At 38.8% G+C, this 19,189-nt stretch overlaps 1 protein-coding gene across 1 annotated transcript; it reads left to right on the forward strand.

Annotated features, from left to right (window-relative positions):
* The first annotated feature begins 3,398 nt into the window (after positions 1 to 3,398).
* LOC121299303 (NADPH oxidase 5-like) lies at positions 3,399 to 13,230 on the forward strand. Its single transcript, XM_041226982.1, has 15 exons — positions 3,399 to 3,540; positions 4,235 to 4,385; positions 5,057 to 5,267; positions 5,507 to 5,744; positions 7,286 to 7,439; positions 7,887 to 8,062; positions 8,522 to 8,704; positions 9,087 to 9,219; positions 9,312 to 9,454; positions 10,399 to 10,443; positions 10,524 to 10,648; positions 10,894 to 10,978; positions 11,572 to 11,671; positions 12,120 to 12,286; positions 12,671 to 13,230. Exons 1-15 carry the CDS (start codon positions 3,421 to 3,423, stop codon positions 12,800 to 12,802), a joined length of 2,163 nt encoding a protein of 720 aa, XP_041082916.1. The 5' UTR covers positions 3,399 to 3,420; the 3' UTR covers positions 12,803 to 13,230.
* Positions 13,231 to 19,189: the final 5,959 nt, after the last annotated feature.

Below are 19,189 nucleotides of genomic sequence, written 5' to 3' on the forward strand. Positions count from 1 at the left end.
AAGCGTCCATAGACATCTTGCAAGCAGAACCCCTTCCCTCGTTTTCATTCACGTCTTTATAGCACTCTAGCGCCATCTACTGTTCAATGCAGATACTCCCAGTATATGATGACTCTCATAACAACTACCAATACAGACTTGATTGTTGTATTAATTATTACAATCCAGTAGTTACAATTTAAAGCAACCCAATTTGAACGTTCATCGTTTTGGTCACATTGTTAACTCTGCTGCCTGGACAAATAAGCCTCGTCTAAAAAACGGCATAAGGGATCATTTGTTTTTAAGATCAGCCAAGGTATGGCACCTACAAATATATATAATATATATATATATATATATATATATATATATATATATATATATATATATATATATATATATATATATATATATATAACATACTTACAATGCAGTCATTTTGGCGGGCTTCTTTCTGTACATGCACGCACTAAAACCCGTTTGATTTAACTCCTGTCACGTGCTTGTTGTACCGAACGCTCGCAATGCAGTAACTGAAATCGCTCGAGCAGAAGTTCTGTGTTGGTTTTTGATGGACCGAACACAATTCTGCCCAAAGCAAAGGTTTTATGAAAATGAGTTGTCTTCCTTTTTTATTATTGTGCTGCTTGGGGAATCTATACTTAACCAAGGTTGTGAGTCTAGTCTTGGATATTTGACCATTTAATTGGTTAAATGAGAACAGTTTATTCTTGTATCAGAATACTGGTTTGCTAATTTCTTTCTGGATAACATTCAAAGATGTGTTTCTACATGCTACCAAGTGTACACCACAAGTGCTGCAACATAACATGGTTGATTTATGGACAGCATAACTTTTTCAAGACCTTTGAGTTTTTGTTAAGATGGTCAATTTGAACCATTCTCGTCTTGAAATAACACTCATCACTGACTCCTTTTTTTTTTTATCAGTACATATTCTGTGAAATGCTCATGATCTAGGATCTCCATTGAATGTAAAATAAAAGTGTTTGCATTGGAAGAGCAGCGCTCACCTATCTCAGTGAGGATTTCAAATGTATTTTCCAGCAAGTTTACATTTGTGTAATGTATGTGGTTTCCTATGTCATGTAATGTCTTTCAGTTAAAGAACCGCACACCTGGCATACCCTGTGCAAACTGGCGTTGCCCACTCCCAGCGGTTCCATTGCATCGTTATGGTACTCCTCAATGGAAATCAGCAACCTTTTTTGAAAACTGAACCACCGATGCAGGTACCTGCTTTATCCCATTGACCAAAAACTTGAAAATAAAAATTTCTGAATAAATTACAAGAGAGAAGCAGCCATAACAAATATAATTTGAAGGGTTATTGGTCAGGTAAGAAATGACAATGATTAGCATATCGCAGGTAAGGAAGCCAATCAAATACTCCCTCTCACACTCCCCAAAGATTTTTTTATTTTTTATTACAAAAACGCTTGCTTTAGAAACCCAACTGAAGGTCTTTGCAAAATAGCACTTTAACTGTGCTATTGGTTGCAGCGTGTCATCAACACATGTTCTGTGATGGCTACAGTCTTAGTGATGCCTTACTAAGCTCATTATTCTGTTGCTAATTGAAGCAGAATGTTCTTTCATAAAACAACAAGGCACTAAAATAATAATAAAATAATAGCATTTATAAAACAATAATTACCAATAATTACAAAGCAATGGTTTGCAAATTAAGAAATATAAGAAGGTAAAGAATGACAGGTAAGTTCATTTCATTTTTTTTTTTAGATCTGTTATGTGTTTTTTTTTCTTTTCTATGGAGACAAGTTTAGATTAAAGTAAATGAAATGTTCTGTACATCCAGACTAAATACTAAAATGTAGATATATATATAAGCCAGCAATGCAATGCAAGTATTATCACTGTCTGACTTTTTGCAATTTCTGTGCATCATTTCCTACAGTGTAAGTTAATAATCATACAGTTTGCAATTAAAGTTTACAGTTACAGGATAATAGGTAATTCCCATATATATATATATATATATATATATATATATATATATATATATATATATATATAAGATATTGCAGTGACACAGTCATTTTTATATTGAAAAGGAAAAAATGAAATAAAAGGTGATCATTGTAATCCCTTTTTAACAAGACAGGTGGGAACATTGATAATTCATCTATGTGTTTGTGAGGCCAGGAAGGCAGAACCTCAGCAAGCAAAGCCAGTTTCAGCTAGAAAAAGAGAGATCTTGTAGGAACAAAAAAAGGAATACGCCCGGCACCAAAGCCTCAGGTAAGTTCATGATTTACTTACTCTATTAAACAGAAACTGAGGCCAGTCATGACACTGATGACGAATGGCCAATAGAGTACATATCTTTAAACGTGGTTTGCATGAGAAAGTTGAGTTTACAAATTACATTCTGGTAATAAAATGCTGTTTGAGAAAAGACTGGTGGGTTTCAGTTTTACACATGTGCAGATATAATCACATTGCTTTGTGATTGTTGATTAATAACTTGTACAATATTATTTCTGGAAATATGAAAGTAATTCAATAGGAAACATTAGGGATATTCTTTACCAATGTCTTATTCCCACTTTTAGAAGACGCAACAGGGCACATTTTTTTAAGTATTTACCTTAGTCTGTAATTCATTAATTAAATTTTTTAAAGGAAAAAAAAATTACGTTAATGATTCGAAATGAGAAGCTAACAAAAAAAAAATGAACAGGATGTTCTTTTCTCCAATTGTATTAAAGCTAGTTGCAAAATATAACCACTGCTTATTTAGCCTGACAGAGTTACACACAAACCCACAAATACATTGTATTTAGTTGACAAGTGGAGGACATGTATTTAAGTATTTAATTAACTGAGTTAATTAGTGACATTAAATTATTTTACATCATAGTTTCTGGTTTCTGGTCCTGACATCCCCATGGCAACATCAGACCGATGTAATCACAGTTCAAGGCATCTAAAGACAATTTCTTCTTAGGAGGATGTTTAGAATAGCTGTGTGATAATAAAAGATCCCACATGTGTTTCTGATGGTTGCAAATTAAAATATGTATATATAGCAATCTCAGCGTGATGAGACGGTTTTTGTATTGGATGCAGCAGGCCTATTGTGAAGGTTGTCAGTGCTAACATGTGATGATGGACAAATACAAATGGCAGGTTTGAATGTAGGTCTGGATTCACCACTGCTTTCAAGTAAATCTAGATTAAAAATAACAATTTAGCAGTGGATATTTCTTACCACAGTATCTCAAAGAGCTTTACATATCAGTTAAAACAGTCCCTTACAACAACATCTTACACGCTGAGGTGTGTGTCTGTCTGTCTGTGTGTGAAGTTGGGACCTTGCTCTCTACAAACTTTCTGATTCTGGACAACTGAAGCTAACTGTGCCGGTGATTCTGTGTCAATACCTCTAACACAATGAGTGTGGATGAAGATGCCAGGTGGCTGGAGTGGATCACTAAGCAGTTTGAAAGCATTGCTGGAGAGGATAAAGAAATCGACCTGGAGGAATTCAAAACAGCACTTAAAGTAAAAGAGGCAAGTTGTAACTTACTTAATCTCCATTCGTCTCGTTCAATAATAATCTCTTTGCAGAAAAAAATAAAACAAAATGCCTAGAATCAACTTGGCATCAGCTTCAGTGTTTGTCATTCAGTGTGTGTGTGAATAGCAATACACTGCTGACTATTCACAATAACAAAGAGGGGACTGTTCTGTTAATGAACTGCAAACAGCTGCTCGTGATCAACGAAAACAAAACCTTTTACACAGTTGTTTAGTTAGCTGTTGCATTCAGCTGGATAGGCAAAAAAACCTTACCCTTACTCTTTTGCAGTTTAACCAGCAAAATTGTTAAGGGTCAGAGGACTTACTCATGGGGGTGGCATGGTACCTCTGATAATGATACTGGGAGGATCTCATTAGTATAGTCACTTTTACCTGTAGACAGGACCTATATGATCTTTAAAGCATGGATATTTGCAACGTTTATATTGGCCCATTAAAAGGTATCAGCTTAAACATTGTTTCGTTTTTTTTTTTACATCTCTGGATCAGTAATGCTCACACATTTTTTAATTCTTTCAGTGCATGAACAGGAGGAGTAAAGTGTAATAGTCACCCATACCTATAATATGCACTACTTAAAGAATCTTAGTAAAGTTCTCTGACGAACCTTTTGACAGGATGTCTTTTCTTGGTGTTGTGTTTACATTGTGTTGTCTTTCCTCAGTCCTTCTTTGCAGAAAGGTTTTTTGCATTGTTCGATTCAGATGGGAGTGGGTCGATAAGTCTGGACGAATTACTAAAGGCCCTGAACCTTCTTATCCATGGAAATGAAACAGACAAACTGAGATTTCTCTTCCAGGTCTACGATGTAGACGGTAAGGGTCTTCAAGTTTTAGGGCATGATAAAGAGCTCATTTCAAAGAGATACTGTACCAAATGCATTCTGCACTGTTATCTGGGATAATACAGGCTTAAATTATCCTTAAAATGAACATTCCAAGCTGTTTGTTACTACATAGGGGTTCAGTGTGGGTATTGCAGCACCCTGAACATGACAAGAAAAAGACAAGTTTATTCTGTATATACTAACTGCAGTAGGCCCTCGGTCACTGCCTTTTAGTGTTTGAAAGTGTCCAGGGGAATATGCCTTTAATTACTGCAGATTGCTAGAGCAGGGTCTTTTGTTGCAGAGTTGTCTTTCCATTTCTTTTGTATGCCATTAAAACAAAAGACGAATTTTAAGTGCAATGTCAAATAACGTATGTTAATGGTTCACTTGCATTATTTCTAGTGACCTCTGGTGGCCAGTGAGTGATTATTGTAATGAGTTGCTTTTTTTTCCCTAGGGTTGTGTATGGGCCCAATTCATTTTGCAGCTGTTAAAATGCATCTTTGGAATGAAACAAAGAGAGCAAATGTGAAGCATTCTGTATTTTGATTGAGTTAACAGATCATCAGTGCTGTGTGAATTGAACTGAAATAAATACGGTTTATTGAAAGAATGCAGCTGTTCACTTTCATTGTAGTGTTGTTAATGTTACTTCAGGCAGTGGCTCGATCGACCCGGATGAGCTGCGCACTGTTCTGAAGTCATGCCTGAGGGAGAGTGCCATCTCTCTGCCTGAGGAGAAACTTGACGATCTGACACTCGCGCTCTTTGAGTCTGCTGACAAAGATAACAGTGGCTCCATTACTTTTGAAGAGCTGAAAGAAGAACTGGAGAATTTTCCTGAGGTCATGGAAAACCTGACAATAAGGTAAGGCTGATGGAGTGTTTAAACCTGGCTATCCTTCAGGATATATCTTACAATAAGTTCAAACCTACATTTCCTTTTTTTTTTAAATATATTCTTAATCAAATAATGCACATGTAGCAGCTGTGTCGTTGCTGTGTAATATCCCCTTTTGATAGCGGTGGGTGGGGTCTTAAATGAGTTTGATCTACATGAGCTGTTCTTGTCCTTTCCCTTGATCGTTTGAATGGTTCTTTCCACAGTGCTGCTAACTGGTTGAAGCCTCCTGACATCCACAAGAAGAGAAGACACACGCCCCGATACCTGACCCAGGCGTACTGGCAGAACAACTTCCGCAAGCTGCTGTTCATGTGCTGCTACATCTGCTTGAACATCTTGCTGTTCACCTTCGCAGCACTCAGACACACCACCTCCGGGTTTTGGGTCATGGTGGCAAAGGGCTGCGGACAGTGCCTGAACTTCAACTGCACTTTTATAGTCGTGAGTGATCAGCCTGTTCCTTACCAAGACAATGGGCTCTGTTTTAATGATCTAAACTGTGCCAGATCTTAATACTGCCGGCCGGAAATGTATAAACCTGATTTTTGAAAGACCCCATCTCATTATGTTTTGTATTGTTAATTGTGGCAGTGCAGAAGCCCTGCTGCTGTACATAGTGTGTGTGTGTGTGTGTGTGGGGGGGGGGGGGGGGGTATACGGTTGCCAGCAATCACAGGTATGGCCATTCGCAGGTGTGGCCAACTCAGTGCTAATTAAGGAGTAGCCACGTGTATTTAAGGGAGGAGAAATCCTTCTTCTGGAAGAGGGAGTTGGGTGAGTGTAACTTCTGGGTTAAACTCTTTGTAACTGTCCAGTGAATTGGGAATGCCCAGTCTGACAGCAGTGTTTGGATACAGTGTGGTTTTGTTTGAATCTTGATTTTCTCCAGTTTGTTTGTTCCTGTTTTGTGTTAATAAATGTGTGCTTTAGCGCTTGAACTGCAGCTTCTGTTTCTGGGTCTCTTTCCTGCCGGTAACAGCCTGGGTCGTGGTGCGACCCTGTCACATGAACATTAACGTTAATAGAGTCAGTACTGTATATCACCCCTGCAGAAGACACCAGCAGGATTAATATAGTCTAACAACCACTGTTTTGATCAGTAAACCCCAGTGTTTGTACATGTGTGTAACATGTGTCTTAACCTTTACACACTATAATCACCACAAATATACCATTAGGAATATAGCTGGGAGGGTTGTTTTCCACATTACATTACTGTCTTTGAATTTATTGTGCAGAGTCATGGCTGGGTGCACCATTCTTTCATGTACTGCTAAAACTAAAATTCAACTAAAGTGTACAATAATTAACACATATCAGGCATTGTATTTAAACAAACAAACAGTACATTCATTTATTATTATTATTATTATTATTATTATTATTATTATTATTATTATTATTATTATTATTATTATTATTATTTCTTAGCAGATGCCCTTATCCAGGTCGACCTACAGTTGTTACAAAATATCACAATACAAAGTATCACATTGCAAAATATCACCTTACACAATATCACATTAGGAGATAATATCACACTACAGATAAGAGAGGTTTTAAAGTAGAGTAAAATCAGTAGACAGTAAGATCAAATTCAAATAACAGCAGTTAGAATACAGCAGATAATTACATGTACGAGTGAATTCGACAGAGCAGTAAACATGTAAAATGTCTGCTTATAAGAGTGCATTCCAATAAGAGCACATAGTCAGTACTATAAATGGATAAGAACAATTTCAAAAAAATATATATATATATATATATATATATATATATATATATATATATATATATATATATATATATATATATATATATATATATAAATATAGTGGCATTATTTACTTCCTTTGGCACAATGATAATGGCCAGTTCATTCCCTTTTGATTTCTGCACTGCCCTGCTTTAGAGTGATTCCCTGATTGCTGCCCATGTATGGCACGGCTTGTGATGATTGCATTACCCTGCTATTTGCACAGATCCTCATGCTGCGGAGATGCTTGACTTGGTTGAGAGCTACGTGGGTTGTGAGAGTTTTTCCCTTGGATCAGTATGTGATTCTGCACCAGCTGGTGGGCTATGCTATGTTTGGGCTGACGGTTGTGCACACAGGAGCTCATATCATTAATTTTGGTAAGGAAACTTCAATCTCTGTAATATACTTCTGTGGTATTTTTTTTCTTCATTCCGCTACAAAAAGAAACAAGTTCAACAAGAATCCGAAAAAAATACAATTAAGGGTTAATGGCATTGCTGTGGTGCGTTACAAGATTACAATGTAACGGCCGAGTCAATAAAGCCTGAGACCAGAGGTCAGAGGTTGAGTGCATTATTTGAATAAGAGAGTTCCATTATTATTGTAGTGGTTACTGTAGTGATTCTACATCCAGCCAAAAAGTTTACAGTAAACAACAAATTCATATTGCTTTCTTCAAATGTATTCAATAGGAAATAGTTGACTCATATTTAATGTAATTTTAATGAGTTGTGTACAAGTCTGTTTTTATTTAGCTTTTGGAAAGAAAGTTGCTTTTGTTGTTGTTTGTTTTTTTTTAAGCAATGTTCCCCTTTCCTATTAAGTGCTCTTGACTCAGAGTGTGAGCAGCTTTCACCTGTGGGAGTATCTGTTTACAACAAGGCCTGGGATAGGCTGGGTGTATGGCACTGCCTCCATCACTGGATTCATCCTGCAGTTTCTCATCTGTATGATGCTAATCTGTTCCAGCACATTTGTCCGCAGGAGTGGACACTTTGAGGTGAATACATAAGCTTAGCTAATCAAGCAAATACATTATAAAAATTGCCAAAGCATTGCAAAGCGTAGTAATATATAAAGCATGAAAGCATGTGAAATCATGGCAAGGCAGAGGCAGGCACGATACATCAGTGGGATCTATGGAAAGCGTGGTAAAATAAACAAAAACAAAGCATGGCTAAACAAGTGGTAAATGCATAGTGTAAGCATGAGAGAGCACAGACATACTGCGACATTACCGTGCAAATGTAGAGTAAACTTTAGAAGGGTGGCACTGATGCCTTCCCTTGTCACTGTGCCTGCAGGCCAGGCTAGGAAATAGTTTGTTTATCCGGTGCATGAGTTAACCTGAACTGCTCTATCACTCCATCGGCTCACTGTGGAGCTCAGTCTGAATGTACAGGATTGGGATGCTAGTGATGTTCTTCTATATTCATGCTTTATATATACTTTGCATTAGATTTTCTACTGGACCCATCTCTGCTATATTTGGGTGTGGGCGCTGCTTGTTATCCACGGGCCGAACTTCTGGAAGTGGTTTTGTGTCCCAGGGTTCGTGTTTCTGCTGGAGAAGATTGTGGGTATAGCTGTGTCACGCATGGGTGGCCTTTACATCGTGGAAGTCAACCTGCTGCCATCAAAGGTATGCCAAACAATCTGCACTGTACCTGCTGTTTTATACTTCTGATTAAACTTACAAATATCCTCACCTGAAGGGAGAGAACAGCAATAGAACACCAGGCTCATATTTCTCATGTATCCAGATAAATGTACATAGAAGCCTGCAGATCGGATGTCCTTTACCATATACAATGTTTCTCATCAGTATTAATGTTGTTTGAAGTATTTGCATTTCCCCCAATTAAAGTATAAAAAGCAGAAGATTTGCAAATGGATTGCTAGTTCTAATAAGAGATGCATTTCGAAAATGATCATTTTTAACAGGGGTTCCTCGTATGCCTGGACATTGGATTTATAAAGCAGTTCAGAAAAGAAGGCTGATTCTTTCCCCTCTTATTTTTTAGGTGACTCATCTGGTAATTAGGAGACCGGTGTTTTTTAACTACAAACCTGGTGACTATGTTTATATAAACATTCCAGTTATAGCCAAATATGAATGGCATCCTTTTACCATCAGCAGTGCTCCAGAGCAACACGGTACAGTAAAAATACTCCTTTACAGTGTGCAGAAAAATACATACCTTATGGTGCAGCTCACTTTAATAAATACGTTGTTCATTTATTTGAAGATTCTTTATGGCTTCATATTCGATCAATGGGCCAATGGACCAACAGTCTATACGAGTACTTCAGACAGCCTGAGCCAATGAGCAACAAGCCCAAGAGATTAACCACCAATCTGAGAAACAGGCAACATCAAAAATGCACTCAGGTTAGTGCTGCCTTTTTCAAACCCATACCCTCGTTCACACTCAAATGACAACAGACTGAAAGCTACTACTGTTTAATAAAGATTTTACAGATCCCCTTGAAATATCCAGTGCCAGGTTTGTGTTTTCATGTATTTATTTGTTCACTCCACAACAGGAACACCTTTTCAATTCGACTGGCTTCAATGGGTCAGTGGCGACCAATAAGGACGACACGATTGAGCTGACCTCCTACAAGCACGGCAGGCTTCCTCAGAGCGAGGCTGTGGAGGGCATCATTCAGACAGAGCAGGGGGAGGGTGCTCAGGTGAGAGAGGTGAGAGAGATGAGGTATGCAGAGCAGGGGGAGGGTGCTCAGGTGAGAGAGCTGAGAGAGGTGAGGTATGCAGAGCAGGGGGAGGATGCTCAGGTGAGAGAGGTGAGCAGAGGGAGGGTGCTCAGGTGAGAGGTGGGGAGTGCAAAGCAGGGGGAGGGTGCTCAGGTGAGAGAGGTGAGAGAGGTGAGGTGTACAGAGCAGGGAGAGGGTGCTCAGGTGAGAGGTGAGGAGTGCAGAGCAGGGGGAGGGTGCGCAGGTGAGAGGTGAGGAGTGCAGAGCAGGGGGAGGGTGCTCAGGTGAGAGGTGAGAAGTGCAGAGCAGGGGGAGGGTGCTCAGGTGAGAGGTGAGGAGTTCAGAGCAGGGGGAGGGTGCTCAGATGAGAGGTGTAAATTAAGCACATGTTGGGCTCACTGGAACATACTATGTTTTTGCAAAAAAAAAAGTTTCAAAACTAGTAATGAACAATTTAGTGATTTTGTTCCTGTTTTGTAAGATTAAGAGATGTTCTCACTTTTTATGCTTTCTCTGTGTTCCCCTTGTTCTTGCGTGTAACAGAATCATTGCTATAAAATGACTGAATCTTATAGAAGTTGTTTGACAGCATTGATTTGAATTTTTTTTTCATCTTAGCTCTCCACCAAATTAAATGAGAATCACAGATTCTGCAATATAAAGGTAAGATGATTGACTCCTCATGCATTGCGGGTATTGTAATTATTATTATCGTTACTGAATGGTTTTTGTTTGCTGTCCAGTGTTACGTCGACGGCCCGTATGGGACACCCACCAGACGCATCTTCACCTCTGAGCATGCTGTGCTTATTGGAGCTGGGATAGGCATTACCCCCTTTGCTTCTATCCTGCAAAGCATCATGTACAGGTAAAAAAACACCAAGTTTTCCATTCATTCGTTTACTGCATGCATACGCAGAGCCCCAAATATTCAAACTCAGCTGGTGTATTGGGTGCAGAGAAGATGCTAATTGAAGACCACTTTTGTAAATCACTTTTGCCCCTTTGTTGTGAGTTTTCGAGTTTGGTTTCAAAGTTTGTTTTTCAGATGCAGCATGGTAAGATTAGAGAAACAGAGAAATCTCCCTGTTCACTATTCTGTGTCTTACTCAGGTATCGAATGAGAAAACTGAACTGCCCAAACTGTAACTATTCCTGGTGTGAGAATCTCAAGGACAATGAAATGAAGCTCAGAAAGGTAAGCAGGCGTAAATCTGTCAATAAACTTGTATGTGAATGTAGAGAAGGTTCCCACCAACCGAAAAACAATCAATAAATGTGAAATGCAGGTGAATTACATGTGACGCAATAATAACACACAATGTAAAGACTGCCCTCTTGTGGATGTGGTTGTATTACAGTGTCTTCAGTTCGGGGAGTGGGATGGGGAAGGATGTATATTGCTTGAGTGTGTTTTGATGGAATAAAAAAAATCTTTAATGCAGGAAAGATTTCTGTGTAATGCAGTTTCACAAATATCAAACTCGAGCTGATCAGAGAAGACTTAATTCTTTAAATTCTGTAGCTTAAAAAAATATAATTCACTGCTAACAAGGGGGTCAAGGGTTTATGGAAAACTAGCCAATATGTAATGCATACCTACTCAGGGATGGTAATAGGATTTCCATTGTATAGCAGTTTGATCAGGGTTTTGGTTATTATGAGCTGAAATACACATCTCAGCTACTCTCAGCTATTAATTAAGATCATTGTTAAAACTGGAAAGAAGTCTCCTATCACCACTGCCTTCCGTTTGCTCCAAATTATACTGGCTTCTATGACCGTTTCTAGGTTGACTTCATCTGGATTAACCGGGATCAGAAATCATTTGAGTGGTTTGTGAGTTTGCTGACCAAATTGGAAATGGACCAAGCTGACGAGGAACCTGAAGGTTAGTGACAGTCTCCTAAGAGATATTGGGAACAGAGCAGTTCAGCTGGGTTGGAGAATCTGGCTTGAGTTTCGAAATCCACCTGGTAATAGCCTGACATTCTGTACAACATGTTGGATGCATCTTAATTATATAAACAATGGCATATCTAAATACCACCAGCATCACAAACCTGCTTTATTGTGACTCTTTTCTATTGTATTCTTAACCGTATTTAATGATGTCAAAAACAGGATCAATAAGTCACCCAGGTCGGCCAAAAACACTGGCAGGAATATTGCAGATATTGACCCCGCTAATGGGCTTAGCTGATAGTAAAGATTGAATTGACAGCATCGTTGAGGATTTAAATGATAATATTTAAAGAGGATGCAGTGGAGCCCTTCAGCATCTTTGACTGTGTCTGCATTGCTTGACTTGCTCTTTGTGCCTCTTGTTAACACGGCAGGTCGTTTCTTGGAGATGCACATGTACATGACGTCAGCTCTCTGTAAGAATGACATGAAAGCCATTGGCTTACAGATGGCTCTGGACCTATTGGCAAAGAAAGAGAATCGAGACTCCATCACAGGACTGAGGACCAGAACCCAGCCGGGACGTCCAGACTGGAGCAAGGTAGGGGACTAGCAGAGTTCATCAAACCCGGGGGGGGGTGGGGTTTATCTGGCAAGGGGTCCCTGATTCAGTAGTCTACAGTATCAATCAAAAAACGGCATTGGTTTGCAGGATATTTCCTCTGGATCAATAACGTTTTGGGAACAGCTGCCTCGTTCTGGTTTACTGCTGTTTCTGTTTACAGTCACTTATTCCACAATTCCAGTGACCATATCTCCAAGATCAGCACATGTGTGAAATGTGGCAGTTTGGCACTGGAGGAGGTACAATAGGTATAGAAGTATGTACAGTATTAAATCCACAAAGTGAGGGAGGAGGCAGGCGTCTGTAATAACAGCTGAAGAGTTTCTTATTTTAAATCTGTGCTCTTTTTTTCCACGCCAGGTTTTTCAGAAAGTTGCTGAGGAAAGGAAGGGGAAGGTTCACGTGTTTTTCTGTGGCTCTCCTGTTCTTGCAAAGATGATTAAAGCTCACTGCGAGCAAGCCGGCTTCAAATTCTACAAGGAAAATTTCTAAAGGCAACCGTTCATCTCCGACATCCGCACAGGGTCACTCACTGCATGTGCAGTGGTTACCGGACTCTATGAACTGTAGTGTTTATTCACCTTGCATATCTCACTGAATGCACTGAGGTGCTTTTGAAACATCTTTCAACTAAAAAAAATAATTTAAAAAATCAGTGAAACCCTGTATAGCTGAACATGTAAAGATGAAAGGAAGCAATAATGAATAGACTTGCTGAATCCAGACGGCACCTCTGCTTCTTCATTAGAAGCATGCTAATGAGCCCTGGCCTTAATGTTAGTTCCCTGTTCCTGTTTCCATAACCCTTGCTATAATCTTTTAACCATTTAAATAATGCATTCACTTTCTGACATGATTAGATTGGTATCTAGTAAAAGGATTGTTATGTTACTCTACAGTACTAGTGCGTTTTGTGGGTATAATTTCTTACACAGTAGTACATTTACTGAATATATAAAGATGTTGCAATAGTCATGTCACTAAATCATATTCAGCATTTGTGACGCGATGTGAATTATAAGCACCGTTTTACCATATATATGTATAAATGTATCCTGTGTTGTAGAGAAGAAATGATTTTAAATTAGTACAATTAATAAACTATAATGCCTTCGTCCTTGCTTTATCTTCATGGTGACACTTCATTTGCAGTGGCGCAGTTTAATCCCATGAGGGTGCTCATGCCTTGCTGAATTCAAGCTAGAGGGAGCTTTTCAATTCATGTAGAAGACAATGATGTTGCTTGAATAATAATCTGTAATAAGAAATTATCAGAATCTTTTTTTTTTTTTTTTTTACAATGTGTAACATTTTGTTTAGCATAAATACACCAAACAATATGGATAATGTATTGTATGTGACCAAAACAGCTCTTGTTGTTAAATCATTAATTTTAAATTATATTTATAAATATCATCAGGTTTTGATTTAAAAAAACAAAAAAAAAAACCAGCTAGGTCTTTGTTGTGCTGATTACTGCAGTAGAGTCCTGCTTGTAGTGCTTTCCAAAAATGCTGTGTGACAGCCAAGGGAAACACGCTGGTAGCCCTTGAACACTGCATACAAAGCGTTAACAGTGTTTAGGAAGGCTACTCATTCAAAAGGACTAAGCATGGCAAATCATATTTCCTATAAATGACCGGCATGGGAGTTATTACTCAGCTGAACAAATATTCCTGTTAAATTGCTCTATTAGGAAGATTTATACCCCGGTATATGACAGGTCTTGAAGAACTGCTGACTGCACCCGGTTTGAACTGGAAGTTATTCATGTCAAAGTAGAACTGGAGCCGTGGGAACCTTCCTTTTACCGAAATGAATACGATTATGCTCCACAGAACATGTATATGTATATATATATATATATATATATAGATATATAATATATATATATAAATATATATATAATATCTTTTGTTGCTGTTTTTCTGTCCCCTTTGCTTAGGTGCAAGTTTCCTGGCGAAGATGTACAGTATGTAACCGAGGCTAGCTCAGCCAATGTCTCTTTATAGAAGTAAGACCCGGTGCCATTTTGCAATATGCTACTTTGCAAACACGGTTCCTTTAGTTTTGCAGACAACATCCTGCTGTGCATTAGATGGTGCTGGCACTCGCTAATTTAAAAACACTTTGTCTCATCTAGCCTACATTAAATGTCTCTGGCATGCAGCTAGAACTGCAGAGACATCAAAGCACCTGAACACAAAATTACATGTAAGAACATTTCATTTGAAACTGCTTACTCTAAGTTATGAAGTCCTCTTTTAAAATAACAGGAAAGCAATGTGTAAGGGACTCTGCACAACATATATAGCATGTGCCCTAAACAGAAGATAACTAGCCATTGGCAGCAAGGCGACTGCTGTTTCCTCTCACTATGGAGAGCTAGCTCCTGCAGGGTTTTAACTGTTAGCTTTGGGAAAGGCGCCAAATAAATACCGTTATTGCTTTCCCACAACGATATCTTACTGCCTTTTCTTGAAATAAAGGTTGTAGATTAAGATCAATTAAGCTCATTAAAGTGTGCTTTGTTGAGGACAACAATGATTGATCAGCTGATATTCACCTCTGACCACTGATGGAAAAAACAATACAAAACAAACATTCTCCTTCTCCTTGGTGTGACCTTTCAATCATCTTTGAAAGAGATTGCTAATCAAGCTGCAAGGGAGGTAATGTGACGTGCACTTTATTTCCTATTAGCGATTAAACTACATCCTGTTGCCTGTCCTTTTAAAGACATCCATGTCAATTGTTTTGATGAAACTGGAGTTACTATTTAAAACTGAGGAATTACAAAATGAACATTTTTATGCTGTTCGAAATTACTCGAAAACATACTTCTAGCAGTAGGGTAGCTGCAATGTAATTACTACTGTATGTAAAGTACATCAAGCCTCCTCGGCCTTGCTTTATAGAAGCCAGTCACGCTGCCCAAGTTAGAAAGATTAAAAATCTTGTGAAGCAAGGTGCCTCTATATCTATGCACACACTTGCTATGCACACACTGCTACATGCTTAAATGAAAATAACTACAGTAAAGTGACAAAGTGCAATAAATCATAAAAAGAGCACACTGGTTGCCAGTGGCAGTGAGCTAGTGGGAAACTGCATGAAACGTATACAAGTGGCGAGACAGCTGACAATGAGCTTAGCAGCAATGCATAATTAATGTTAATTGATTTTGGCAGCCTTTAGGATTGAAACATGTAATACAATATCCAAACCGCAAATTAGAGAGAAATTGGAGGGGGGTTTGGGGTGGATAGAAGTCCAGTGCAGACCACACACTGCAGTTAATCGCTCTAATTCACAGGCACAAGGTAACTTACAGTGAATTAACCGTCAGTCAAAAATTTGATTTAGCTTTTTCAGGGATTTATTATTTGATTTAGTCAATGTGAGTTACAAAGGTTTGAAAACTGGGTCCATAGCACATCCACATTCATTGGGAAGGAGTAAGCACTCTTGAAATCCTACAGCTGAGAGCAGGCAGACCAGGTTAGCAGTAAACTTTATTAACGTTTCTGCAGCCCTCATTCCCATTCTACTTTGTTCTTTGTCTCTTTGCCATTACTCACTGAACACCAAGTATATTAGTAACCAGATATTGTAATGGAAACATAAATAAATAAACAGAATTCTTTGTGGAAACACACTGCTTGACGTTTTCAGTGCTAGTAATACAAGTCAATGTTTGCTCCATTACCTGCATTGTTATTTTTTTTTTGCTCTGTGAGGTGACTCTGTTCAGAGGATCAGATTGGCCACACATGAGCACCACTGCCACTCCTTAGTCACAGCTCAGAATCAGAGTTAACCTTATCGCTTTGACCAGCTAGAACACCCTATTTGTAGTGATTTGCTATTTCCTTAAGGCGAGAGGAGAAGGTTGTTGTTTCATCCCTTTGGCACCACTTCACAGAACTGCTTTTTTAACCTCACTATAAACCCGTCAGCGTGATTCAGGGGAACATGCTTGTTTTTTTGGTCCTGTGGGGGAAACTATCTTTGTGATTCATCATCTTCTTTCAAAGCTTGCACACACAGAGGTGTTTTCAAAATGATATCATATATCTGGATACAGACTACTGGGTAAAACTAGCCCTTAATACAGCAAAAACAGACATTTATGTAGGCTTGGATTCCCTCAACCTGTGCACAATTAACACGCTTATATTGTCACAGAAAATCGGGTCTTTCATTGCTGTGGTTACAAGATTATTTTTCATGTGTTTTAAACCCCAGCAAAACTGAACAACGTTGAGACAGAAATGTGTCATCAATGGGACTATGCACAAAGCTTTATTAATTAAATGAGGTTCCAAAATGTCATTAAAGAACTCACCAGCGAAGGCTAATAGGGTCCTACAGTAAATACTGCAGTGCTACATGTAAATGTGTTAGGTTTTCTTTTGCACTGTCGTTCAAGATTTCCACAGGCCCATCGACCAGACTATGGAAGGTTGGAGAATAAAGAAGATGAACTAGTTAACTCAAACACTGGACTAACTTTATCCATATACACTCTGCACCTGCTTCCAGTACACCACACGTGCATTTGACCTTGAACTGTTGTATCAAGGTAGCAGAGCCCTGCAGAGATGCCCTGGGTTCGTTTCTCTCCAACCTACACATTTGTTTTCATCCTGACAAAGCTGGTAAATGCTGCAAATAATAACAAACAGATGGCAAAATAGAGCTGTCAGAAGAGTAGTGTGAATAGCAGCAAGGTCACTGCAAACATGATGAATCTGGAGCCTTGCACATCCCAGCCTTGCAGATGAAAGATCAATGAACTTCTTCCTTTCAATCTACCAGGGCCCCCCGTCACATGACGTTTCCTTTCCTCTCTGCTCATCAGACGTTTTCAACAGACGAACTTTCAATAAATAATTCAGGCATCCAGGCTATTTCATTCAAATACCATTCTTAATCTTATGAAGATTCGATTGCTGGAGCTTACAGTGTCCTGGTTTATTGAAGTCCCACACTATGTATTAGCATACAAGTGTCAGTAAATGTGAATGCAGTCATTAACATGGTATTCCAATTGACTCAGCATGATGGTGTTTAAATGGAAGGGAGAGCACCAGTAACAGAGCTAAACAAAAGTTTCCTCAGGCAGTCAGCACTGGTTAGTGGCAGAGTCGTTCACTCACCACTTTCATTAGGTTTACCCCAAAGCCTGCATTTTCAGAACAGCCAACAGGTAGTGATCCAAGTCTTCCTCATTTCACAGTCCGTTCCACATTGGATTTAAATGAACAGATATTTTATTTAGCACCCATGCACTCGGACATGTGTTATTTAATATGAAGTTGAGTGTACTTAGTGGACTTTCTTCCTCAATGGAATGGTCTAGATCAGGGGTCTCCAGTCCTGGTCTTGGAGAGCCCCTATCCACAGGTTATATAGGTGTCTTTACATCTGTGGCTAAAGATCTGAAACACCTGTTAATCTTGACTAATTAAGCCAATAATTGGTGCAATTAAGTAACGGAGAACTCAATTGAAACGAAAACCAGCAGACCCAGTAGCTCTCCAGGACCGGGGCTGGATTACATATGGTGCTCGGGATCAATTACATAATATAGGCGTACCTGGACAGGAACAGCGCTCTCAAAGAACCGGAGTTTAACACCACTGCAAATGCATCCTGAGCAGGCACACAATGCCAGAGTTTAACACCACTGCAAATGCATCCTGAGCAGGCACACAATGCCAGAGTTTAACACCACTGCAAATGCATCCTGAGCAGGCACACAATGCCAGAGTTTAACACCACTGCAAATGCATCCTGAGCAGGCACACAATGCCAGAGTTTAACACCACTGCAAATGCATCCTGAGCAGGCACACAATGCCAGAGTTTAACACCACTGCAAATGCATCCTGAGCAGGCACACAATGCCAGAGCTTATTTTGTTTGAACCTAAACAGCACATGATGCGTTGTGGCTTAATGCATTGTAATTCCAGGGCTTGCATTTCGAATCAACAACGGAAGTGACTCTGAATAAATGATTTTTAAATCTGCATAATATTGACTTCTCTGCTGCATAATTGCTGCTGACAAGACTATAGGAAAACATAAGCAATCTGCATTGTTCCAGAGATAAGCCTTTTCTTATAAAAGCAGAATGAATGCGGAAGAATCCCACGGTGAACATGACTGTTTTCAACGCAGGACAGGGGGAGGCATTTTAAGTATAACTGATTTATAGCAGAAATGAAAAATGATCATAATAAGCAGCACTGAAAACCCCTCGGCAAGCAGTAATTACTCCTTCAGACACAAGATCCCACAACTCAAAAGAAATATTGTTACAAACACTAGGTCATATTAATATATCATTTTAACTATATGTATCATATGCATGAAATAAAGGGCTAAACATGACTTCAAACAGCAAAAGGTTTGATACCCTGAAAACCCTTAACGTTTAGGCAGAAGACAGGCAATAAATAACTGTTATAACTCATTTATTATTATTATTATTATTATTATTATTATTATTATTATTATTATTATTATTATTATTATTGTTGTTGTTGTTGTTGTTGTTAGCACAATTAAACAGGATTTTATTTTTTAGATACGTATTTAGACACTGCTTATATTTTGCTGTACATTGTGAACTCAAAGACCTGTCAGAAGCGTCTTTGGTTTTTACACACAGCTGGGAGATTGCTTTGTATTAACGTTGAGAGGTAAGTGTATAAAATCCTGCTCCCTTTCTTACAGCGAGAGGGATTTAAAGAGTAAGCTGATGTTGATTAGACAACGCCTGGAGCAGAGTTCCTATTAGTTTGGGGGGGGGGGGGATACTTTTTGCTTTCAAAAAGCCTCTTTTGTTTGTGTATAATACCACTTTGCAT

Source organism: Polyodon spathula, chromosome 24, assembly GCF_017654505.1.
Source record: "Polyodon spathula isolate WHYD16114869_AA chromosome 24, ASM1765450v1, whole genome shotgun sequence".
Taxonomy (NCBI): Eukaryota; Metazoa; Chordata; class Actinopteri; order Acipenseriformes; family Polyodontidae; genus Polyodon; species Polyodon spathula.

Bases quoted from the DNA above. Each gene is read 5' to 3' on its own strand.
- LOC121299303 (XM_041226982.1), top strand. From the start codon at position 3,421: ATGAGTGTGGATGAAGATGCCAGGTGGCTGGAGTGGATCACTAAGCAG. The intron at 3,541-4,234 runs GCAAGTTGTAAC...GTCTTTCCTCAG, and splicing joins CAGCACTTAAAGTAAAAGAG to TCCTTCTTTGCAGAAAGGTT. The intron at 10,444-10,523 runs GTAAGATGATTG...TTTGCTGTCCAG, and splicing joins ACAGATTCTGCAATATAAAG to TGTTACGTCGACGGCCCGTA.